The sequence below is a fragment of the Rhopilema esculentum genome, chromosome 3 (assembly GCF_057945365.1).
Source record: "Rhopilema esculentum isolate cy_ngs chromosome 3, ASM5794536v1, whole genome shotgun sequence".
Classification (NCBI taxonomy): domain Eukaryota; kingdom Metazoa; phylum Cnidaria; class Scyphozoa; order Rhizostomeae; family Rhizostomatidae; genus Rhopilema; species Rhopilema esculentum.
In genome coordinates this window covers 3,603,130-3,629,109 of record NC_142817.1, presented here as the reverse complement: position 1 = coordinate 3,629,109, position 25,980 = coordinate 3,603,130, and the positions used below count along the sequence as shown (strand labels likewise).

At 34.7% G+C, this 25,980-nt stretch overlaps 1 protein-coding gene across 1 annotated transcript; it reads right to left on the bottom strand.

The window, feature by feature from the left end:
- Positions 1-302: 302 nt before the first annotated feature.
- LOC135692642 (uncharacterized) lies at positions 303-24,601 on the bottom strand. Its single transcript, XM_065210842.2, has 28 exons — positions 23,722-24,601; positions 21,799-21,856; positions 18,519-20,554; positions 18,209-18,280; positions 16,947-17,021; positions 15,586-15,752; positions 15,011-15,089; positions 14,354-14,439; positions 13,308-13,403; positions 12,369-12,517; positions 12,104-12,158; positions 11,859-11,960; positions 11,586-11,673; positions 11,326-11,376; positions 11,133-11,191; positions 10,849-10,920; positions 10,346-10,414; positions 9,581-9,667; positions 9,121-9,200; positions 8,566-8,596; positions 8,136-8,228; positions 7,541-7,669; positions 5,921-6,020; positions 5,312-5,484; positions 4,564-4,686; positions 3,265-3,324; positions 2,376-2,467; positions 303-1,560 (listed from the first exon to the last, which is right to left on the bottom strand). Exons 1-28 carry the CDS (start codon positions 23,765-23,767, stop codon positions 1,515-1,517), a joined length of 4,374 nt encoding a protein of 1,457 aa, XP_065066914.2. The 5' UTR covers positions 23,768-24,601; the 3' UTR covers positions 303-1,514.
- Between the last annotated feature and the right edge of the window lie 1,379 nt (positions 24,602-25,980).

Below are 25,980 nucleotides of genomic sequence, written 5' to 3'. Positions count from 1 at the left end.
ATATTTAAGATCAATAGAAAACTAGATTTAAATCTAATTCTTATCAATGCTCCTAAGTTTCAGATTTTACATTAGCATATAGAGAAATGTCTTGAATGTTTCAACATACTTAGTTAGAAGACAATGCTGGCAAAATTAAAGAGCATCGTTGGGACACTCAACATACTGAAAAAAGTGTTAACGTATTTAGGAGAAGTACATATTTCTGAAAAGTGCCTCGCCATTAATCATTAAAACTCGAGAAGGACAGAGTTTGTGCATACTTTGAGTCTGAAATCTAGAGACAAATAAAAAACTTATAATCTCATGGCGAACTTTAATTGACAAAATCATCTAAATTTGATACTATGGGATACATTAAGCATACTCCACGAACTGGGACATGCATAGCAAAAGGGTATTACTTCCGAGCGAAACTTCAGCTAAGACTATAGTAGGTATTACTTCGAGTAGCAGAGGGACACAATTGCCAGCAACTTTCAAAAAAAGAGGTCAAGAGGTATGTATGAACATTTCTGATGACACTTGGACATTTCTGATGACACAGAACCAGTACTTTTGTTTCAATATTTGATTAACAGTTTCTAAAAGAGCAGAAATATTTCACGGTGCTTATCCTTTAATCCTTGAACAAAAAACATATCATGTCTGAAAAAAGTACTGAAAGTTTTATGAAAAAGAAACTTTGAGAGAAGGTGTTAGAAATTCTTCTTGGTAAGTAAAATTAATTTATTTCAATATAAAGAGGAAGTCATACTATTCGCAATGGCTTTATCATTGTCTCGGCATCAATTTTCATCCTGTTTCCGAATTTTACCAATTGCTTTCTTAAAAAGATTGCAGTTCAGCTTGTGAATTATCAATGATTTTATTGAAGAAAATTTTAGAAACTACTCACTTAAAAACAAAGCACATTCAAACGTTGTGGCTCTGCTTATTTACAAAATAATATGAAAATAAAAGAAGAAATGGCATTATAGTAACTGAAAAAAATACGATCTGTACTTTAAAATAAGGAATTAATTGCAAACGAGCATCAGGTTACTTGATATCTAAATGCTGATAATTTCTCTAATGAACTGAAATTTTTAAAACCGAAATGAAAAATATACCCATAGGGTGTAAAAATTGTATGCTGAAAATTTTGTCCATTGTCCTGGTACTGGTAGCTACAAAAAATGGTGACAGAAACTGGGGCAAAGGTGGTACATTTCTCTTTTATGGTAGTATCGAGCAAGCTACCCATAGCATCGAGCCAGCTACTCAAAAAGACTCTTGGCGAATTCCGAGTATTAATTGGACTGGTTTTTAATGTATATACTGAGTGTGTTTTCAATATCTCCTAAGGAATATAAATGTGTGTACCAGAACAGTGAACTATATTCTATTGATTTAAATATCAATAAATGGGCGACCCTCTAATTCCCATGAAAATAAAAACTAATAAAAATATACTTTAGTATCAATATAAATTAATATTTGAATTAGTTATTGCATACGGTTTTCATCTTCATCTAAACGTCAGGTAATTGGGATGACTTTTTAAGAGCATTAACCCACCTGAAAAAATAATTTAATGCTTAAGGTTTGAACCATGAATTGGAAAATTTCTGACAATTCAACGTGAAAAAAACATGAAAATCAAATGCATGAAAATGATCTACGCTTAGAAATAGAGATGTGACACGGTTTAGTTTGTCAATATGAAACGCCCTGCAACTAGTGAAAGATGCTTCAAATAGTGAGACATGACTAAACAAGACGTTTTTTGCTTTGCTTTTGTAATGCTTTAACAAATGAATTAAACATATAAAAAATAAGCACCAAATTGGAGAAACATGTTTATACGAAGAGAAGGATAAGAGAAGCTAGATTGGGTCATATAGGTTCCTCTATTCTTCCAAAAGAGTTTTCCTTCCAAAATTTTAGCCTTTGGGAAAAATGAGATTGGAGAAATTCTTGTCACATTCAAAGGAGTTCTCGGAGGTGAAACTACACATCTCAATGCAGCATGAAGGGAGCACACTTTATTGCAGATTATACATAACTTTTTTATTTTGCTTGCCAAAATCTTTTTATTTGGCAAATCCTTGCCAAAATCTTTTGTAAAAAACGCAATACAGTGTTCATTATTTTCCTCCGGACAACACTGCATACTTTCCCCTTCCCCGTTTCGGGGAAAGGGGGCTCCGTCCAGAGTTTAGGAAAGTTTTTAAAGGGTTTGGAAAGGATTGTAATCATATCCTTTGATCGAAAGATGTTTTCAAGACTATCTTGGATATTTTTAGGCAACAACCAGTTTGATGATAAAATTGTTTAGAAATAAACGTCTTTTTAACAAAAGAATAACAAAACAGAATAAAGAATTCACGTACATTTCAGCAGATGCTTGGCTTTCGGCCTTGTAGACATAAGGTTCTTTAAGACCACTGTGCTCCAGCTGAAACACGTAGTCACCCAAAGCAAACTGAAATTCAAAAGAAATAAAAAATAACTGAAAAGTTCTTGATTCAATAAAACCGAATCCAAAATTAAATAAGACCATTTACTACCCATCTAATAACAACACTCGACGTAATCCTCGTGAAACTTATATAATTTTCAAAAAATGGTCTAAACAAACAATTTTTGTACCTTTACTAATCCAGCTATTATTATTCTATACTTAACCATCTTATCTTATCTATACGCCTTCTACCTTTCCTTCGCATATTTCAACCTCGTTTTACGTTCCACGTCGTATTCCTACCATGTTCCATATAGTTAATTTGTTGATTCTGTTGTTCTATTCTCTTATCAACCGTTCCTTCTATTCTTTTTACCTTATAAAGAGTTTGTTTTACAATACATCTATGTTGGGGAAACGTTTGTTGGGGAAATTATGGCGAATTTATGCCTTGATAGCTTGAAAACAAAAGTTTTTAAAGGAAAGTTTAGGTACTGATAACACTTTCATCTTTGTTACAATTTCAAAAATATTAGATCAAGATATTGGAATTATACTTTTCATTATCCCATAAGAAAGTCCAGGATTTAAATCCATAGATCTTAAGGAAGCAGCATGCAGATTTCCGGACTGCAGTTGTTAAAAAAATCAGTTGAAAAACTTAAAAAGCTTTTGAAAATGAGATGAACTTAAGTGAAGTCAATGTAAAGAGACGTGGCTTTTTTCGAGCAGTAAATGTTAAGCAAAGGTAAAAAACTCTTGAAACTCTAAAAAAACTCTAAAAAAGAAAAGACAAAACATCAAAAGTTTGTTCATACATTCCCTGTGACGTTTACATTGTAACCAAGAACTGCCAAAGTTGAATTAGCTGCCATATCCTAAAATGGAAAACAAAACTCACTGAACCAAAAATTTTTGTCAACATTTAATGGGTATAATTTATGCACAGATGATGTATATATTTATTTTTTTGCACTCTGGGTTGCCCACTCCCAAGTTATCTTATTTCCCAGTTCAATTTTTTCAGCCATCGTCTAAAATACAAGCCTATTGGTGTCAGCGGTGTATACGATACAGCGAATTTGAATAAAATGTTTGAAGAAATATGATAAAATATGATGAAATATGACTAAATATTATTAAATATGAAAGAAAAGGATGCAATATAATCAAAACCTCATGATTGATAGAAGAGGGGCAGGCATTCGTAAAAAAAATATAAAATTGATTTAGTTTAAAAAGTATTACTTATGGGTGTATATTTAAAAAACAATATATATATAGTTAGCTTTTGATAAAACGAAAACGTTTTCATTTAATATTTTACAGAGAATTTAATATGCGTAAATAACAATAATGGAAAACAAGAGACAGACAATGTAGGGAAGAGTTAATGGATAAAGAAAATATATGGACAACGCTCCTGAAACGAACAGAAATGGGAACATCATTATCACAGAAAGGGTAATATCGAAGAAGAGCTGCTTGTCACAAGCTGAACGCTTGTGAATAAAACTTCTAATGATAACAGAAATAAAAATTCGTTGATAAAGAAATTAAAGAATACGTAGTCATTATTACTTCATGAATGTAATTTCATCCATAATTTCAAGTTAAGAATTTTCTTCATTTTGCACTTTGCACTATATGCTCATCTCGGTTTGGGATGATTCTGGGGCACCTTAAAAATTTTATTCTTCCACTATTTGGTTACTTAAAAGGCATTTCTTATAGTACAGAACCAGGAACATGATGATGAGTTATTCATATTGAATCATGTTCAGACTGATGATTCTTCAAAATATCGGCGGAATACGGTATTACACAGAGGCGGAATAAGATATTTGAGGAATGTTTCAAGTGGGACAACATCTCGACAAATGACCGAAATTTGAAACATGAAAGGAAGGAGTGAAATTCTACCGTTGGCAGAAGACAGGACCAACTTTCATGTATTATCATTTCATTGCAGGTTTACTGTTTCAATCAAATATTCTGGGGGCCGTATACTGTATGGTTTGCGCCCCTTCGTTTCAAACACAATCGGGCTCCAATGTAGTTTATCATATGTTTTCCACTAAGTGTATACACCGATTTAGAAGCCAAAAAGGACGTACCGAAGGTGCTTTGTAAGAGTAAAGTGCATTGTCTTTCAGCACAAACCAACGTTTTTTAGTTTTCTTTTTCTTCACGATGAATAAATAACCAGAAATATTGCATTCTTGATCCTGCGCAGTAACCTTAAAAGAAAGGAAAATCTATCTAACATCCTCATAAAACGGTGGAATTCCTCATAGAAGAAATATGATTTTCTGCCACATGATAAAATTTTTTCTAAAGTTTTATATTGTGGTCCTTAAAGTGAAGTTAGTGTGGCAAAAAATTAGCCTGGATCTTCTTAATCTGCAGATTCTGTTATGCTGGCTCTAACAGTTGGTTTTCATTCATTAAGGATTGAATTACATTTGGAAGTAATAATACGCATGAAGACGGAACCACTCCAGCAAGATTGATCACTTATTTCGTACTTTCGAATAGTAAATCACTCAAAAAATAGTTAACTTATTGCACGATGTTGGGGCGAATTATTCTGTCTTTAGGTATTTCAGTACTGAGGCCATCCTCTCTTCATCCCTTTATTCATGCTTAGTCTTTTGGAAGACAAGTTTAAACCAGTAACTTGAGAACATTGAGAACCTTATGAAGGACTATTTGAGAAAGATTGTGTTGCGTTAGTTACAATACAGAACAATAATCAAAATAGGAATAAAAACATTTATCACAAAGGATCGTCTTTTTCCTCTGTTAAAAATTACGATATATTCGATGTTGGAAATGAAGTTAATCAAGACAAACTTTCAGTACCTCGGTGAGTTTCGAAGGCAAAGTTTTCCGTATAGTTCGGTCGATTTTTTTAGTTTTCCTAATAACCTTGAACTTTGACGACATTGCTGACTTGGATCGTTTCAGCTTTGATTCCTTTTTCTGCTCTTTCTCAGTCAGAGTATTCCCATCGACTTCTTCATCGATCAGCAAAGCTGTGAAGAAAGCATTGCATGAAGCAAATGTAAAGGAAAATTTTTAAGGGTCTGTTGCGGGGAACGTTTTCGGAAAGGCTTTGAAAAGACTGCGCAAAAACAAGAATGGAAAGAACTGAGCTACAAATTTACAAACATAGAAAAGTACAAGGCGTGTTGCTCAGCTCCAGAAAAAATTCCCCGTGATACTATTCCCGTATGACTCATTTCTATGGGAAATACTCATCTGATTTTCAGACAATAAAGTGAACTGCTACACAGAAATAGAATTAAGAGATTCTGATGTTTAAAGAAAAATAAATTCTTTCGCATCGAGGCATTCCCTTCATTCACAAATACAACATATAATAGGCATTTTTGTGCCGTCTTAATAAAAGACAGTGATGCCGATTATAACTATAACAGTTAATCTTCAACAATTCATGCTTAAACTTACTTTCATAAAGGTGTTTGTAACACTTCTCGCAAACTCTGGCGGCATCAAAGTTTAGGTAAGGTAGTGGTGCTTCATATGATGAACATGAGTTACAAACGATCTGCGAAATATATCAAATGTATTTGTAGCGAGGCAGAATGAGTGAGAGGCCTCTTGAAGAATTTCGTAATTTGGTGTAAGGGAGATGGGTGGGGGGGGGAGGGGCTGGTAAGGGGAAGTAGGAAAGGAAATTATCAACGGCAGGAGACTGCAGAAATTCAAATACCAGCATACGATGGTTTAACAAGAGTTCAGCTATAAGCATTTTATTTGTGATTAGCATGTATATAAAGATTTACCTAGGAGCGATTTATCTAGGCGAATCTAGGTCTACTATCGGTGGCGTAATTCAATATAGATAAAATATCACAAACCACATTCTTTCTAATTTTCATACAAAATTAAACCTTATACATATTTAACTAGAAATAGCTCTTGCTAGTACTGCCCGCAAACAATGAGTTCCTTGATAATGATTGTTTTAAAAATGTAGGTCAGGATATTCGAAGAAGACACCATCTTGGGTTTTCACAATTCTATAAAAACAGCTGCTCTAGTTGATGCTAAACTATTCTTTTTATCAAGAATTTTTGGTGTTCAGTTTGCCTTTGATTTAAGTCCAACGCCCTTTTGAAAATCATGAAGTTTTTCGAGGGTTTGACATTTATTTTTCGATAATCACGACAATCATAACTTTTGCTCGTACGGTCTCGAGTTTTTGGGAGAAAAGTGTGGCATTCGACTGGTTTTGATTCCCAAAACTTCGAATCAAAACTTCCATCCATTGCGGAGAACAGAGCTGTGATGCAGCACCGTTTTCGTGCCAAAAAACCGAAGGCCTTTAACAGAGTCTTGGCAGAGCAACGCTCCGAAGATAATTTCCTTCCGCACAAAGAGGTGGCGGTTAACGACCTCCTCGACAAAGCCGATTGATTGACAATGAAATTGATTGACAGTTGTCATGGCAGCAGAAAAGTGACAAAATCTGCTGAAAAAGTGCTGACAACATGAACTGAAGCTTCCATATGCTACTTATACGCGGGGCAGACTATAAGCCCTTCACTCGCGCGCTATCGCGCGCGAGTTGCGGGCAATTACTTATACAAGCTAAAAATCATTTTCTGTGGAAGTGCTAATATTCATACTCAATATTCGTGAGTTGGAGCTATAAAATTTCTGACGACATTACATAAATAATAGATATGTTTTTGATAAAAAGGCATAAAACAAAACATTCTTCAGAATCTCTAACAATTGTATCCTTCGTATTTAATTTTTTACAATTTTCACAAAAGCCTGCTAAACAAATTAATCAATTTTAATTGTTTAAAACATCATTCTCCACGTGTTTACAAAAGCTGCTTCCTCTATTGTACGACTGACCTCTCTTTACAAATGTACTCCTACAGTTCTCTTATTGCTTTTCCTACACCCCTCCCCCTACATATTCCAGCCCCTGTTACCAGAGATCAAAGAGTAATTGATATAAATAAGAATATATAGTTTTCAACAACTTCACACCTCACACATAACTTACACTTATAATGAAGTTGATAAGAGTCCTGGCTTCAGAAAACCTACCTCTCCACAAGCCCTGCAATGATGACGTCGATTATAGGTTGTAAACTTCGCCAGACATATACAACACATCGTAGCTCGGGAGTCTGGTACCCAGTTAGGAGCTATATGTCCAATTTCTTTCACCGGACTCTGTAAAATATCAATGTAAGAACGAACTTAGGATAAACTTAATCTTAAACTTAAAAATCAATAAATGGAATTTAACATGAATTAAAACCTAAACATTTAAAGATAGAAAAAATATGTAGTTTTTTAATCAAGGCTCTTCAACTACATCAGAAGTTATTGGCCTCCAACAAAACAAAAAGGCCCTGATTGGCTCAGTACATTCTTTCTCACAATTTATCATTTAATTCCTTTTCAAACTTCACTTTTCAAAGTTTCAGGGATCAAAGTTTGCCCATACTAAGAAATTCCATACCCTGAGAAGTGTTAAAATGACTATGACCTATTGAGTCAATAACAATTGTAAAAACCATTTCAAAGTCTAACATAAGGAAATATTTGAGTAGGTGAACAAAAATCGTAAGAAAAATCTGAAACATATGAAATATACGATATATGAAAAATCACACACTGTGTCAGTTCTACTTACCCCCAAGGAGGTTGGAAATTTTTCTCCATGCTCCAGTTTGATTGTAAAAGTACCAATTTTTCGTGAAACATCATCGATGGCAGATTGAATGGCCTATTCAAAAATACCGTTGCTAAAAGTAACAATTTATAGAGAACGGGATTTTCGAAACAAATTTTTTCAAAAGGGCCAAGAATTTATTAAAACTTAAAGGGTTACATTAATGGTCTTCTAAGCATTGCATTAGTAAGGATTCTTTCATTTTTCTCTCTAAAGGACGCAGCAAGCAATTTGATGATCCTGTACAACTCATCGGAGTACGGAGCAAATTTCGCTCAAACCTAAATAACAAACCCTCCGAATTCTCAATTAGAACAAAACCTTACTCTCCCTACACGTTAACGGAATCTGTGGCTGTGACGTCATGATCTAGATTATCAAAAAGACTTACCGCTACCCATTCATCTCGCTCCTCCTTAGAACTAGACAAGTAAGAAAAAATTGTATAAGAGGAAATCGCCAATCTTGGTAAATGTATAAAGTTCTATTAAAAACTGGGCAATAGATATGAAAAATTTTTGAAAGATTTTATTCTAAACGATTCTCATTTTCTGGTTGATATCAGTTTTATGTTCATGTATGGTATTTGATCATTTTTAATTACATGGAATATTCACCGCCTTAACTTCCCAAGTTACTTTCCCATATTTTTGGATATCATAAACTTTTTGCAATCTTCAACGATAAAGCCCAAAAATTCGCAAGACTTGCTAAACAGCAAAATACAAAATCAAAACTTTCATTCAAGATTGTTAGCTATACGGCATCTAAATCAACTGAAACAAACTGCCAAGTTTATAGGAAGTACTTAAAGTGAAGTTTCTAGGCTGTATGCTTTAATTGATGTAAATACACTCAGAAAGAATCGGAGTTTGAACAATTTACAAATGCAGTGCATCTAAGAGGCTCAAAGATCTTCGCCGAATTATTTCTTGACATAGCATACCTTGCAACAACAGTGAAAGACCGTTTTGGACTGATAATAGTTAGCTCCTTGTTGAAATCGATGCTTTCTGGAACATCGAGCTGAAACATAAAGCAGGCGTAAAGACTAGCTAACATCAGAAATTTCAGTCCTAAAATAGTTCAACACGGGCCGAGAATTTGATCCACCGCCTAATTTGCTATGAATTTACATTACAAACCACAATACCAGTCGAGATCACAATCCAGAGCTAGGGGGCAAATTTTTCATTTTCTAGTTCATTATTATCCCATGAACTCGACAAAGTCTTCATTGAAAGCCCCTTCTTCTCTAGTGGATTTACCGTGCTTCAAATCACTTAAGCACTTTCCAACAGTAACCGAACCCTTATAAAATATGCCGTGAAGTGAAAAGAGAGGTATCTCATTAATGTGATTTTGCTTGATTAATAGTCATAATAAAAATATTGCGATATATTTACCATCATTCCAGCGAGTGGCAATTCTTGCCTCAATTTGTATTGGTTACTGACTGCTGCGTGTTCACAGTACAACAAACAATCAGTAAGCTGCAAAGAGGTGTAAAGAATGATAAAAATTTCGAGGTCTTAAATCTGCTGATCAAGGATGACGAATGCAGAAAATGACATGTTTGCGCTAATCAAAAGCTACAGGAGCCCGAGTTTGCTAACATCCGAAATTGATAACACAAATTATCACTACGGGGCTGTACTCTCTTGTACAGCTGCATCGCCTTTTGGGTTCAATTTTGGGCCTAAATAAAAACCCAATGTTGAGACCTGATAATAGTTGAGACCTGATAAAGACAAAGGCATGCGAAACCACTAGCCAAATTTCGCAGCGAAGACGAATTTTGGATATGTGAACGCAATGTGACATAAGAAATAGACTGTAGCTCTGCTATGGCGATCGAAAACTTCAAAATGCAGTGTTTCATATATGCTTGTGCAAAGTAATACTTTTTATGCAATACTATAAAAACTTGCAAAGTAAAACTAAAAAAATACGATATCTTTCAAGTGCCACACTGGCCTAAGCTTAAGCAACATCAACAAGGGATTATAGCAACTACATACACAGTTAAAACTGTAAAAATATATCTTATTGTAAGAGCATTCCTGCCTCCATAATCCTTTGCAATAACCAAAGGCAAATAACGGCATTTCAAACAATAATCTGTTATAATACACAGAAAATATAGATCGTATATATAATGTATTGCATACCAGAAAAAACATTCTTTCTTGCGCTTCCTTCCGACTGAGTTTGTTGAGAATTCCTTCTTTAAGGAGGTACTAAGCAAAAAAATGAACATGTTAGTCAAACTGATTATGATATTCTACTCGGATTCAAAGAACAGTTAAAAATTTAGCTGAATTGGTCGAATTGATAGATGCTCTCATTTTATAAGAAAATTGATTCAAAAAGGAAATTGATTCTTTTAGTTCAAATAGGAATGGAATATAAAAAGATTGTTTAGAGCTAGGATAGCTGGTTTAATTGGTGCAGAAAATAGACTAGAATTCATCTCTTTTGTATTATTCGATAAAATTGGTTTAATAATTAGGCCGAATCGGTTTAATACCAGAGGGAGCCCTTCTACCAATTAGCTTATAGTGTCATAAATCTACGAATAAACCTAAACAAATTGGGTGATCATCTTTTTCTGACCTATGACTTTGGTTAGGCAGTAGATCAAACTAGAGTAAGCACCAAAAAATTTACTTACCCTTCCTGGCTTAACGATCTCTTTGCTGTTTATAATTCTCGTTTGAAGTTTTAACATGGTTTGAAACTTGTCCTTTAAAAGAATATCGATAAAAAAAACATCAGAATCCTAGCAATACTGAGCAAAGATAGCAATGATATATTATGATATCAAGCATCTAGCTGCTTTGTGGTAACTTGCAACCTAGCATCTAAATGCAACTAAATCTTATTGAGTAAATATTCGTCTTTCCGCATTTATGACGTCACAGTGATAAAGCAAAGCACAGTGATAGGAATTCTTACCCCTTCTTTCATACTCTCATTAATGTGATTTGCTACTTGTGAGACAATCTGCAATCCATCTATAACATAAGATAATCTCAATACGAACTGAGGATCAAAAGTTGAATTTTACATTCAGACTCTATATGATTTTTATTACTAACCAAGATATCTATATAAAGGTAAAAAGTAAATAAGACAGTGTTATACTTACGGTTGATATCTTTGTGGTCCTCACTCTCCTCTGGAAGGTGTTTGAGATAATCTGCAATGGAATTATAAATTTCAAACTCAAATAGATTCAAACTTTTAAAAAACATATTTTCACTGTTTGTGGTATGCAAACATCAGGCAAAGATATGAAACGAAAATTCTAAAGTCTAGTGCAGAACAATAGTTCAAGAAACAATGAGATAATTGAGCAAGAAACAATTAGAGATTAAAATAAGATATTGTTAAATAAAACATACTTACCAATAAGAAGGAGGCGATAGCTGGGTATCCGTTGAATCGGCTTAAGCATAAATGACGTAATTTTCAAGTTTAAGAAAGATGGTTTTCTCTGAAAAAGATTAAAATCTTGTGGTTAAATTCTTTGTTCGTGCATATGTTTCCACCAGCATGCTAAAGTGAAAAATTGCCGATGAGAAATAACCATGAGCCTAAAAACAGTTGCAAATCGAGCTCTAGTCTCGATTACAAAATAAACATGGAAAGTAGGCCAGAACAAAACAAGATAGAACATACCTCATATTCTTTGACAATGGAAGCAAATTTCGGAAACTTATGGCAGCATTCTTGGAACATGGTCATTGCTTTATCGTAGCCTTTAATGTAATTTGTATACATCTAAAACAAATAATATACATTTTAATCATATGTAACCATTTACAGGCTCCATGCACAGAGAATTTCTCCAGTACTACAGGGTAAAAAAGGGGTATTATATGTTGCTATATTATTTTGGTATCTGCAGGCAAATTGCAGCTTACCTTTAAAAAGTAGCTGTACTTTCTCACAATATCGCCAATTCTCTTATGTGAGTCCCTAAAATTGAACAGGAGATAATCAGAGACGTCGAAATCATAACATTGCCAATCGATTATCAATTCTCAGCGATATCTGCTCAAAATTTTCAGTGCTTTAAATGGATAATATTAATTTTTTCTTTATAAAAATTAATGTCATTAAGGTTAACAACCATGGGAGGAAGAGGTATTCACAATGCAAACTGAATAAAGAATTTCCATATTTTACCAATCAGTCATCCGGTTTTCGAGGTCTTGAAGGAAATTCTGGTCAAAATCATAGATCAACTCAATGTCATCAAACATTTGGGAAAATGAGCTTTTAGGCAAAGAGGCGGGGTCCTTTGCCATCATCTGCTTTACAGCGGCAGCAAACTCCTGCATCGTAAAGTTATTAAGTGATATCACAATTAGCCGGAGATTAATAATTATCGTGAGAAAACGGACATAACTCTACTTGACAGGACCAAAATAAAATCGTTATTAACGCTATACAACGACAATAAGCATAACAGCAAGTTATCGTATTATTCATTCCTACAAGTAAAATATCTTGGTAACATCAAAGATAAAACTGAAGGAAAATATTGAGAAATACCGAGAAAAAATCAATCGGGAGAGAATTTCTCATCTGGTAGGGTTGAAGAAATCTTACCGACTGCATTACAAAGACCCGATCGCTTTTCAAAAGGACAAACATGGGAGAAAACAATATTTTCCGTGAATGCGTTACATTTGACTTCTTTAGGGTACAATCTAAGAATCCATAGGGGATCAAAACCCAGGTTGTTACTGCGAATGCAATATTCACTAAATGATCTGTAAGCAAACATCCATGATCACTTCATCTGCCAGTTTACTTAATAATCCTGTCTAAACTTGTCTCGTTTATTTCAGGACCCCACTTTCCGTTGAACAAGTGACTCTTCATCAACCATAATCTTTCATTCTTCTCAAGTGTGCGGTTACACGAAAAATTGGCAAGCTAGGGTGGGGTCTTATCAGCAATTCACAATTCCATGGTGGGGGCAAATGCAAAGAAGAGTTGATACATAGGAGGGGGGCATTTTGAGCATTTGAAGAGGGGACTAAGCAATCTTCAAAACTTACAGAAAGTTATACTGGTGTGGGAAAAAATACTGAAATTATTCATCACAGAAATACTCACGCCACAAACCAATCTTAAAGCATTAACAAAAGTCCTCTCCGTGGTCAAAATTTCATTCGCGATGTGATAAAGCTTGCTGTATTGTTTGTTTTCTTCCTAATCAAAAGTAAGAATAATAAAAACGATAACATCTTGAAGAAACTGGGGTAAATTGATGACTGAACCTGTATCTACAAATTTTGAAAAAACGATTAGGAACAATTATACAATAATTTAAATACTTCACAGCTCTTAAATGAACTAAAAATCTAATGACCAACAATATTCTAATATATAAATGGAATGACGGCGAAATTTTACAATTTTAATATAATATATAATGTTTTAGTAAAACTTATCAATTGTAATTGAAAAAAGTGGGCGATCTTCAAAGGATTCGTCGGGGAATTTATTTCGGTAGATGTACCTTGTGGCATTTTGTAAACACTGGCACAGAAAAACTCTGATTCTTTTGGCAAAGCGTAAAAAATAAATGTCTTATGGCAAAAAACCATTTCCCCTCCTTTTATTACCCCTGTTTCGTAATGTGTTTACACCAGGGAGCTTTAGCCTCCCCCCAATAATTTCCAAAATATACCTTAATCCATACAAAAATCGCCCTGATCCTGGATTTTAGCATGCTTAGCCCCCCTAAAACGTTTTAACCCCCTCAATCTGTAATATGCTCCACGGTCCTTGCTTCACACTGATGATTTTGTTGAAAGTGGAAATCAAATAGCATCTATGAATTGAACTCATAACATAGACCAAATATTTCTGTTGGCAGAGTAAAAATCTTCCTGTCATTCAAACAAAATGGCTTTAAGCCCCCTATATGATACAAAAATTATACACAGTGATGCAGCAATATTGCAAGTAAATGGCTATCATACTGCGCCCAGTGGGCGGGAATGTCATAAAATATACACACTTAATAATATCAAACAAATATTACTGATGCTGACTATAGATGGTCGACAATGAAGACATCACAGGGCTTATCTTCCCTAACAAAAAACGACCGAAGATTTTTTATCGGAAACTGACTGTTGAGATCACAAGCATACCTCTTTTGAACTTTTTTTCTTTTCTTCATCTTCGTTTGGTTTCAGTTCTTCGTCTGATTCTGACTCAGAATCCAAAAACTCATCACCTAGGCAGTTGAAATGAAAACAATTTTCCAAGTGGTACGTGGCGATAGGCATAACCCTATTAATTTCTAAAGGGACTAAGAGCCTCTCTGTACCTGGTAGAGAGTGTGGCAAGTTGGATACTCTAGTTGGACGGCACTGGCTTTTTTCTGTTTTCCTTATTCTTTTCTCGGTAGGAGTGGTTCCGAGCGTAAACAGACGGAAGGACCTTCAATAAGTAACTTCTCGATTACAGAATCACGTCTCTTGAAAAACGAACTCTCATACACCAATTCGAGAAAACAACACTTTACTGAAACCCTTATTCTTTAAACAGGCCAGTAGCTATGATATTCTTTGAAGAGTGAAAGGTGCTATCTTTTAAACGTACAAGTCCTTTTATAATGTAGTCGTTGTTTTAGTCAAAAGGAGGAGGGGAATCAGATGCTAGTATCAATGCACCTTGTGGATATGGTATGGTTTCAAGGAAAATAACATGTTCTTGTTTCTGATCAAACAGTTATTCAGTTCAAGATACGATGACAGACTGTGAAAGAATAGTTCCTAAAGCTCGTTATATCGTGGTTAACATACCTTTGAGCATTAATGGGAGACCCATTTCACGGCGCAGTGATTGAATTCTTTGGTAGCGTCCATCAAGTGAATCAAATTTCTGGAAAAGTAAAAACTTTTTTCATCTTAAGTTTAAAAATTAAACAATAGTCTCCGCTTACAATAATAACGTTTATTACAAGGTGGGGTTTTGACAGTACAGAAGTAAGCATGACAATTTTCCTGTCTTTTGTGCACAATATACATATGTTTTGGTTACCATTTCTTGAAAGCGTTTCGCTTCCTTTTCCTTTTGGCTGCTATTATTTATATTTTTGGCTGCAGAGATACGCATGAAAGACTTATTCTTAAACTATTAAAGGCTTTGAAGCATCATTTCTGTGTTTTGGTGACTTCACAGCCTTGATTTCTGCGAATCTATGCTTAGGCCAGTTAATTATTCTAATTTTCATGTTAACTGTACGAATCTAAAAACGAAGGAAATGACAGTGTACTTACAGGATTGACAAGACTGACTGACCGGGTTGACACAAGAACTTGCAATAAAAACATGCAGCTGGAAATACTCAAACTGTTATCCTGCTCAAGAAACTTACCGATATCTCGTCATCTGGGACAGCTAGTGCTGGAACAGGAGGCGGTGCTGGGAAATTCTCTGGTCTTCTTGGTAGGCGATTTGGAGCTGGTGGGGCGGGTCTGCAGGGTTTTACTTTCTTTGGCGGAGGCTTATTTGGTGGTGTCAACGGCTGTAAATATTCGCCAGCTAGGAATCCAATTGGCGTACATATTAAAACGTTTTATGCATACATACGTATTAAGTGCTGAAATTTCATGGATTATGAGACAGAAAGAATGCAAGAATTCAGTTCTTTGTTGCAAGAAATCATACACAGATTTAGAAAACATTCTCGCCCCCTCTTGTCAATTTAATCCAAATTTCCACTGTAAATTTGATATGTTAACCACAATTTTAAGAAAGTTTAATGATATACAAAAAGAAAATAAAAATAAATATAATGTATTTATAACAAATTTAAGAATTAAAAAAACAAATATCAGTATCACTACGAGAATTTAGAATACAGCTACCGGCTTTACAGCCAAAAAACTTTGAAGATTCTTTAGCAGAACAATAGACAGTAACTACTATCCAATTTCTTCCCAAAATAAAATTACAGTAGCTTGGATAATGATATTTTCTTTTGTTTGTCAGTAAAATTTGATCTTATAGATAATACACAACAAGAGTTTTTCAATAGGAAAAGATCTGGAATGAAATGAAGGAGTGAACCAATACTTATTATTCTACGCCAATGCTAAAAACACATTTAAAAAACTACCATTGTGCCAGTCTATCATGAAGTGTCCGATACCGTAAAGGCACAACTGGTCATGATTTGAACAGGACGGTACAAAGTTGCAACTCCAAGATGCACGCTTAATGCATTCACCAGGCAACGGTTAAGCTGTTGTTTATCTTTTTTGTCATTTAGATCATCTGTATATGTACTTTAATATTAATGTAAGTGCTGTCGTAGTTGAAGCTCGATGACATCGTGTCTTTTATTTTTCAATGTAGTTAATTTCGAGTTGTTTTTATTTGTGATATAAAAAACAAGAAAACAACTGCTAAAGTACACTTTCTGTGCTTGTTGTTATGTACTAGCCACTTCGAAGGGAAACTGGCTGCGGGGCCAGCCTTTGTTATATAATGGGGACAATCGCTGGGGCTGGAGGGGCAATTGTCCCCCCCATCATAGTTAGTATATTAAAAAGGCCTGTTAGGAACTCTTGATTTACAACACATCGAGTACTATATGACAGACCAGTTATGCAGCAATTTTTATTACTAATCATGTTAAACAGAAATTCTGATATAAAATTTTCATTTTCATTTCAAATGTCCATGGAAATACAAGTTCCATGACAGAAATTCAAAATTAATGAACTAACAAACCTAAACTGGATCTCTTGTCATCTTTTGCTGGTGACATGTCAACATACTCTGGACCACTTTGGTACCCCAATGTATCTGCCAGAGATAATCAAAATTTGAAATAAACCTTTTTATTCCAGCGCTTTATTGGTGACCCAATTTTAAAATGATACAAAGAATTACCAAATTAACTTCATAAGCATTAGCGGCATTCCTTTCCTTATTTCATTTCGATACATGAAATTTGACAGACCAGACAATAATTCCCATAATCAAGCTCTCAAATGTAAAACTAGCCCAATAAGGAAGAGCTCGTGGAAGCGACATGTGGTAAGTAAACCCGGAATTTATTCTTAGGAAAACCTCTTCCGTTTTCTTAAATGATGCAGTGTTTATAATTTGAAAGGCTTTCATAAACTCTGTTGTGAAAGACACAATGAAAAAGAAGGCAATAAGGTTATATGTTCTCTGCATGGAAGTAACTTCATTGCGGAAAAAGATTTATGTACCACATGTTCCACAAGCACGTGTGTAGAAAGATGTAGGGGTGTACCAAAATTTATAAAAAAGGTTTATTGACCAACAACCTATAAAGACACTTAGGATAGTTATAAACAATCTTAAGCATAAATTGACTTATTTTCTTTTGTAGCTAAGCTTGTGTACTTGCTTGAATATGATTTGAACACAATCTTCAAGTGTAGCCAGTCATATTACTTTGAAAAGTTAATTTTTGAAATCTTTCAAATCTTGAAAAATTTATAGGTTTATGAATGTAGCCGACAATTGACCATGGTATGAAAAAAACCTTTGACAAACACAGCACAACATTATTTTTGTATGAAACTTGACAAAATACCTACCTTGAATAGGGCATTGTAGTTGCAGAGCAAGTCTTCCTCTGAACAATTTTTATAATTCCTTCAGAAAACATTGAAAACAAAGCGGGGTTTTAGTGTGGTTTTTGCTGTCAATGGCCTTTTTCAGGGCTTGTGCGATCACCATCTTTTCGGGCTTTGGTAGTTGTTATTAAGAATTTGAAAGGTAAAAAGAAAATTGTTCTTTCCAACAACGTTTTGATAAACACCCTCTAAAAAAGGAACTTCAATAGACACATGGAAGTTAACCGGACTAACCTTAACCATAAAAATATCAAAGACTTATTAATAAGATGTTTCTTTCTTACTTGCAGTTAAAGAAAAAAGAGGCCGATAAACAAGGTTATCATTTCAATGGTGCAAATGTAAACCACACAGTACAATTTCCATTTATAACAAACAAACCTCCATGGGATGTATTTTTCATTAGAGAAATCTTTTCGACGCACTCGTATCCGTCATCAGAGTGGCTCGTTTCTGTTTGAAGAAAGTAGATATAAATTTCTAAATAGAAAATTATGACCAACACATAATCTACTCGAAAAAGTAGCAAAACTTCCAAACTCAGGGGTAAAGTCAGAAGGCATCGTTAGGAGTGCAAAGAATACCTTTATTGCTGGAGTAATATTTAAAGGGTGAAGAAAAAATTAAAGGGTTTTGAAAATATTCTTTCAGCTAATTAAAAACAGCTGTAACAAGATTAGAGCATAAATACCTAGTTCGCTTCCAATATTCAGACCTGCGCTGCTCCTGGCACTACCAGCGGAATCGCTTTCACTAGTACTGCCAAGAAGATTGGCGCCTTGTGGCAACGAAATAGATCCGGATCGAAAATTGTCAGGATCGACGTAATCGTCCGGGCCATGGCCTGGTACGTTATAGGGTTGCCTATCGTTGTCTTCCTGGCTATCGCTCAAGTTCCCATATCCAGTACCCCCTCCAGATTCATTTGAATGGACACTCGGTTCTTTGTAAACGTGACTTGAAAAATCATCCGGATTAGATGATCGGGCGGATTGAAATGATTTTGTCGATTCAGTGTCCCCACCGGAACTGTTACTGTTTGATTCCGTTCTTGGGACGACATAGATATTATCGTCCGGAACACTTGAAGAAAACTCTTTCGAAACAGGCTTTGAAATTTCAGACAGGGGAGACGATCTGGCCTCGTTAGGCCTAGCCTTAGAGCGCAAGACATTGAAATTATTATCCAAATGTGGTGGTTGAGGGGGAGGGCGACGAAGTCTTTTTTGGGGGGAGTCTGAGGGGGTTGCTTCTGCAAACAGAGCACGTCTAGCTATTGGTTTAGGGGAGGAGGTCGGGCTTTGGTAGTAAGACTCCTGCGAAAGGGCCTCTACCCGAGGAGAGGACTGTGTGGGTAACTCGTTACTTGGAAGACTATTAAGAGAGCCTTTTCTCGGAACTTCGACATAAAGAGCATCATCAATTTTTTCTTCACCGTCAATTCTTAAATGTTTAAAATCCATCGGATTCTGATCTGTTGAAAAATTTGAATTTGGATCTTCAAGTGGTACAAAACCCTGATCAACCAAATCAGTGCTTAGAGCTTCTACATCAGCGTGAGATTCAACCAAGCTACGATTTTTATCTTCTAAATGAAGACTGGCGTTGATGTAATCATGTTCTTTATCTTCGTCTAGTCCTTTTTCATCTATAAATTGTTTATCTGTGTCTCCGTCTTCATTGTTCGTTCTTTGCCATGATCTATTTGAAGATGATTCGAAAGAAGGTTCTTTTTCTTCATCGAAAGAAGAATTCTCAACAGAAGAGTGGTCTAACTTGAAAGGACTTGGGACATTTTCGTATGGATTGGTTAAAGGTCTATTTTTGCGTTCACGAGAAGGGGATTCAGATGTATTTTTTACTTTAGGTTCTGTAGAGTTTTCAACTCTATCGATGATTGAAACGTTTTCATATGGATTACCTCTGACCGGCTTCGTATTGTTTACATTAGAATTTTGTTCCGTGGTAGCGATCTGCACGCCTACACCGTTAATTCCTGCAAACGATTCGATGCTTTCCTTGTTCACTTCTGCAGTAACAGCCTCTGTTATCTCAGCTATTGGTTGGTTTTCAGAAATAACTTGTTCTTGAGCATCATTAGAGAGCTTGACACTGTTTTCCAAATGATCTATCTTGCACTCCTGCCTTCTAGTCTCATTTTTACATTCTTCTCCTAGAAGCAATGTAGATTTTTCAGCATCTAAATTGGTTTTCGTGGTTTGATCCTGACTCCTCTCTTCTTGTTCACAAAGGATTGGTGTGCCATTTTTCTTTTTCCTTGGTGGAGGAACAGGTCTTGACATTTCCGGGCTGTTCGTGCTTTGACCCTTAGGCTTGGGCAATGGTTTTGGAACAATGTTCGCCTTCTCCTGAACAGAACTCGCTCGGAGTTTTTCAATATCATTTCTGACAGGCTTCTGAGGAACTGGCCCACTCATTCTTCTTGGAAATGACGGAGCTACTTTAACTGTCCCATTTTCAATGTCTCTTTTTGTCTCTCTATTTCCTAGAGGAGTGGTATCATTTCTTGTATCACTAATGGTTTTTTCTGTTATTAATGAATTCCTTTTTAAAGAGGGTGGTCTTGCAGGGAGTTTGGGTTTAGGTCCAGATATCTGTCTTTTCAGTGATGCCTTTTTGTCTGTGTCAGGCTTTGCAGTAATTTTTGAGGGCTTTTGAGGCACTGCTGGCTTGGGCCTAGTTGGTGGTGGTGGTTTCCTCATTGGCCTTTAAAAAAAGTTATTCAAATATCATAATTGCAAAGATAAGATTTAATAAGAAATAACTTTTCTTTTAAGCATTGAAGATCTTCCCAACAGATTGTGAAGATCATATATTATAAAATATTTCACAAAATGTATGGTTATCAAAAAATTAATAATCTTGATAATAGAGAAACTTATGTTGACATTCTTTTTATATATGTTACAGTCAAATCTGGGGAAAGAAACACGGAACTGAATGCTGCTTGATAGTTGGTGACTTTAACAGGAAGTTGACTGAATAGCTCTCCATGTCAAGATTTTCATTGGCTTAAACTGGAAATTTGACTGTTCAGTGACTATGACCAGCAGTTTGTATAATGTTTCTCATTTATGAAAATTTCTAATTCTTAGTAAGTCAGGTAAAAAGTCAAAGGCCAACCAGAAAGTCACTGAAAGTTTTCCAAATTTGCATTTTAAAATTATAAAATTGTTGAATTTAAAGAAAAAGAAACATTTTATAGGGATGGTAATAGAAAATTCAGTAGGGGTCCTTAATTACATTTTGTAATAAGTTAAACTGAATGTTGCTTATTTGTTTTTGCTATCAAACAGGAAAAGCACAGAACAAATCATTGACCATTTCATTTCCAAAGTCTACCAAATAGAAAGATGGTGATAGTAAAAAATGTTATGCCTTACTGCAGAATGAAAAATGAATATGGAAAAGAACAATGAATGTGGAAAAACAGGCTGAACAATCATAACCCCACACATTTTGCTCAAATTTTTGTTCCAGTTGATGGTTGGTTGCTTGACTTGCAAGCACAGAATTGCAGCTTTTTTGATAACATTATAGTTTTTTACAGTTGTTATCAATGCAGCAAAAATGGGAAATTTTTACTAAAGTATATTGTAATGTTTTGTTCAGCGAAAGGACGCAAGGGCCCAGACCCTATATATATTGTTATGTTGGTAGAGTTATAAAAGTTATGTTCGGAGCACATCGTTGTTTGAATCATCTACAATCTGCCTATCAGGCCACCGTAAACATAAATATAAGATATATTATACTCTGTGGTCTTACAATCAACATACTGTGAAAAAAATTCAAACTCAATAAAAAAATTGAGGGCCAGTCCAACAGTCAAAATCAAAGAATGATTCAAAGGTCCCCAGAAGGTCAAAGATCATCAAGACAAATTATAAGTCTATCAATTTTGATTTTTTCGTAAACTCTCAGATGAAATACTGTGAAAAACAGCTTGCCTTGTAGTGCCAGGAGATCCACCATGACCTTCTTTTTCTGCTGCATTGTTGTTTCCAACTGAGAAGAGAGTTTTGATAATAAATTACAAACTCAAGCAGAGAGATCATGATAAAGAAAAACAGATGGTAATTAGTCTATAGAATTATTTCTCAAGAAGAAAATTTTAAGGAAATAAGCAAATATTAAACACATAGACAAATATCAGTAGCCGATGGCCGACAATGAGGCACTGCTTCTTATTACTGGGTGCATTTAACTATCGATCTAAGGTGCCCTTGACTGCATTCCATCATTGCTAATGAACCAGTTGAAAAGCAAAGTATCAGTTGACACATAAAATTAACTATAGATCTTTGTAATCCAGAAAAAAACAATGGAAAATGCATTTATTTATGCTAATAACTTTTACAGTGCAGTCAATAAATTCTGTGAATACTCAAGTCAATAAAAAATAAAAATTGTAAAGAAGTAATGCATCTGATACGAACTTCCTTACAATTTACTAGAACTCAGATTGTCATGAACTGTAATGTCAAAATACTGCTATATTAGATTTCCCCATTGTACCACTGTTTCATTGACACAAGAAACATTGTAGAAACTCTCCTCAGTAAAAAAATACCACTAAGAAGATGGTGATTTAACTAGAACTCTAAACAATATTGTCCTCAGTATTGTGAGAAAACAGAGCCTCCAATTTTAATTGCTGACAAAATATTTTGAAATCCATTTTGAAAACATGTTTGTTATATTACCTCTATAGCACAGTACTGCATGAGAAATAACAGCTCCTGGAAGTAGGTTACATGAACAATATCTATCCTTCATACTGCAAATATTTTTTCACTTAACTAGCAGACAAAAGGTAGCATCCATTTTGTATGTTTAGGGATTTGGAAATAATGTCCTGCATCCTACAAGAAGTGCAACTGAATTTGCATTTTTATAAATATGTGCTTACATTATATAAATGAATAATACAAAATAAATCAATAAAAAAGTAATTTTGCCATGGCAGAATGTGAGGATTGGAGGAACCTTAGCATTAAAAACAACCTTCTTTGTACTGTTGTTTCCACAACAGGTCAAAAGTTCAAGTATTGTCTAGAATGCCAATGGCTATTTTGGCTTTGTTTTGCAACAGTGAGTAATAATTTTGACTGCACTATTTAAATTTTATAAGTTTTTGAACTCAAGTTTGTAATTCACATAAAATATTACCTTGTCAAGAAATTTGAAGTAGTTGCGATTGAGGTAAATAAACTTACACAAATTCTTGTAGAATCAATAAGAAGGTATGTAAATCAAAACACAACAATTTGACAAACCATTTCGTTTAGAAATTTCACCACTCTAAATGCTGCCATTTTGCAGTAATTCAAAATTGGGCGAACAGGAAATGAATAAACCACTGATTCACGACGAAGATAAAAGCAAGTCAAAATCAATTTCAAAAAACGCCAAAACACAAAATCTTTACCTCCGTCTCCTTGCTTGGATACAATCTGAGTATTGAATACGCAACAAGCAACATAAAAACCTAGAAACTTTCCGAAAATTTGTTTTATCTAAACACGTGATATTGCACGCAGTAATTAATTTGTTTCTATTCGAAATCAAAGTGATACAAAGACACATCAAAAGCTGTTGTCAACAAATAATCCACGTATAATTTTCTCTAAAAAAGCTATAGATTTTTTAAAGTTATTTTCAAAAATTTCAAGCCTTCTAAAAATAGAATAATACTTCTCTAACTATCAAAATGTATTTGCAACTTGGAATAAACAAGGAAACACTACCATTTCCGGAAAACAAACTAGAGGGCAACTTAGCCTTGTCAACAGAAATATTGATCGATATGATGCACATTATCTCCGAAAATTCAAAAATAACAAAGATGTAAAATGCACTTTCTCAGTTACCTTTGAAATCTTGCCTTTTATGCGTTGCCATTGCTGGGATTTCCATTATCCAGTCTGTGTTTCACAGCATGTTTTACTCTGTTTTTGTAGGCCTAAATTCTTCTCTCTTTGTAAGGCAGCTATCATTCATCAATATCATTTAGACTGAAACAATGATCCTCTCATTTAAGAGGAACTTCGATTCTAACATATGAAAATATCATATTCTCGTTTGCATTGACATGAAATTTGTTACAAACATTTTACCATGATGTTGTCCACCATATTGCAATGTGAAAGTCCAAATTAAAGGTATCACGTGACTTGTAGAAAATACCTTTTTGCTCTTCCGTCTCGACTTCCCTTTTCCTTGTCAGGCCCTATCTTGTCAACTTTGCACCGCATCAAGGATCATCATACACAAGAATGCGAAATTTTTCTCTTTCCAATCAAACCACAAACTGGATTCTCTTGTTGGCACAATAACACCTCTAACACCTCTCTGTGTTATAGAATAAACCTAGTGTTTGTTAGAATTTTCGCAGCTTCTAAAAAAGTTTTGGTCGTCTTCTTTGGAGCACGCCCGGAGCAAAGGGCTTAAATTTTACAACAGGGAATTTAAAAATGCAGCTTTTCAAAATTTACTTACAAATTCTAAATTTTTGCTAACGCTGTTTTACCGGTTGACTTTGTAACGACATTGTAATGAAATTGTAATTTGTAATGTAATGGGGACCATATCTTTGCAATATAATATTTTTAGGAGAAAAGAAACTGCATTGTGTTTTGTTGGCTTATTCTAACATATCATTGATTGTTCTTGCATGAATTGAATGTAAAATATCATTAACATACAAGGCAATATTTTAGTAATCTATAGGCTTCTGAATCAGTTGATTTAAGTTGCTAAAAGTGGTTTTATAGAACACTGTGTCTTTAAAAACGCGTTCCTTTTCCTGTAAAGTCTTTTTAATGTTGAAACTGCTCTGAAACAGCAAAAATCTCGGGCCGGCGAAACGTATCTGAAAGTGGAGGGGCCAAAATATCAAAGAATTGAAAGGGCTTAGGAAAGAGCTTGGCGGCAAGAAAAATTTAGAATTATAGTGTCTTAGGGATGGCCAGAAACTGTATCTAAAATGAATTTTGGCTTAAGGTGTCACATAGTCGCGTCTATTGTGATGTTGGCTTGAAATAGAAAAGTTTTGCAAAGTTCTAGAATAACCACTAACATATGGCTCGTAATGAAACCTTTTTTTAGATTTTAAAAGTACCCGGAATAAGATGAGGGAGAAAAATAAACGAAACACGGATTAATAGAAAACATTAACGTTGAAATATCAACAGAAGAACTATCAACTTTTGTACAGTTAAGATATAACTTTGTAAAATTTGATCTTAATTTTTTCGGAAATTAAGTGTTTTAACAAAAAATTGAAAAACCTTCCAACTGGGCTTGACAAAATGAGTTTAAATAGAATTCATAATTGAGTCGATATTTTCTCTTTCTTAGTACTAATTGATTATCCAAACGATCAAACTCTGAAGTTTTTCTTGATGATACTTTTTAAGAACAAATCTGCCCTTACTTTATTTCTCATATCCTCAGAAAAGTTCTTTCCAGCTGTTTCTTTTCCTTCAAAATCTTTTTGTAAAATTTCTTAGAATTTTATCATTTGTTAACAAATAGATCTTGTATGCCAAATTTAGGCAATGGAAAAAACGAAACTTCGTCAATTTATGCTGGCACCAAGTTATTCTGTACTAGGTTTCCCCGATCTATTTGCTAAGCCAAGCTGTTACTCGTTGTAAAACTTAGACAATGACCGATTTCTTCGATCTTATACCAATATTCAATTTTATGTTTGTCTTCTATGGCAAAGACATAGCAGCCACAGGGCCTCCGACGTAGAGGGGGGGGCCGGGGGGGCCTTGGCCCCCCACTTTTTGCAAAACAATAGAGTTTTTTTCAAAATATTTTGTTATGGGTGTCAAATTTTCCCTTGGCCCCCCACTTTTCAACCTTTGTCGGAGCCCATGAACCAAGGTAAAGCCAAGGACACATTTAGGAGAATACTAGGCAAAGTTACTTACAGAATCAAATACTACATTTATTTCCACTTTTGCTTAAAATTTTTCTTTAGCTCTGCAGAAAAGTGGGTGGGGGGGGGGGCATGCCGGCCCTGAAATCTTAGGAAATGATTCCTTCCCAGTATTTTCCTTTATTGAAGGTCATTTCCGAACATATATATGCTTCTTACAGACTAGCATAAATTTTGTTTT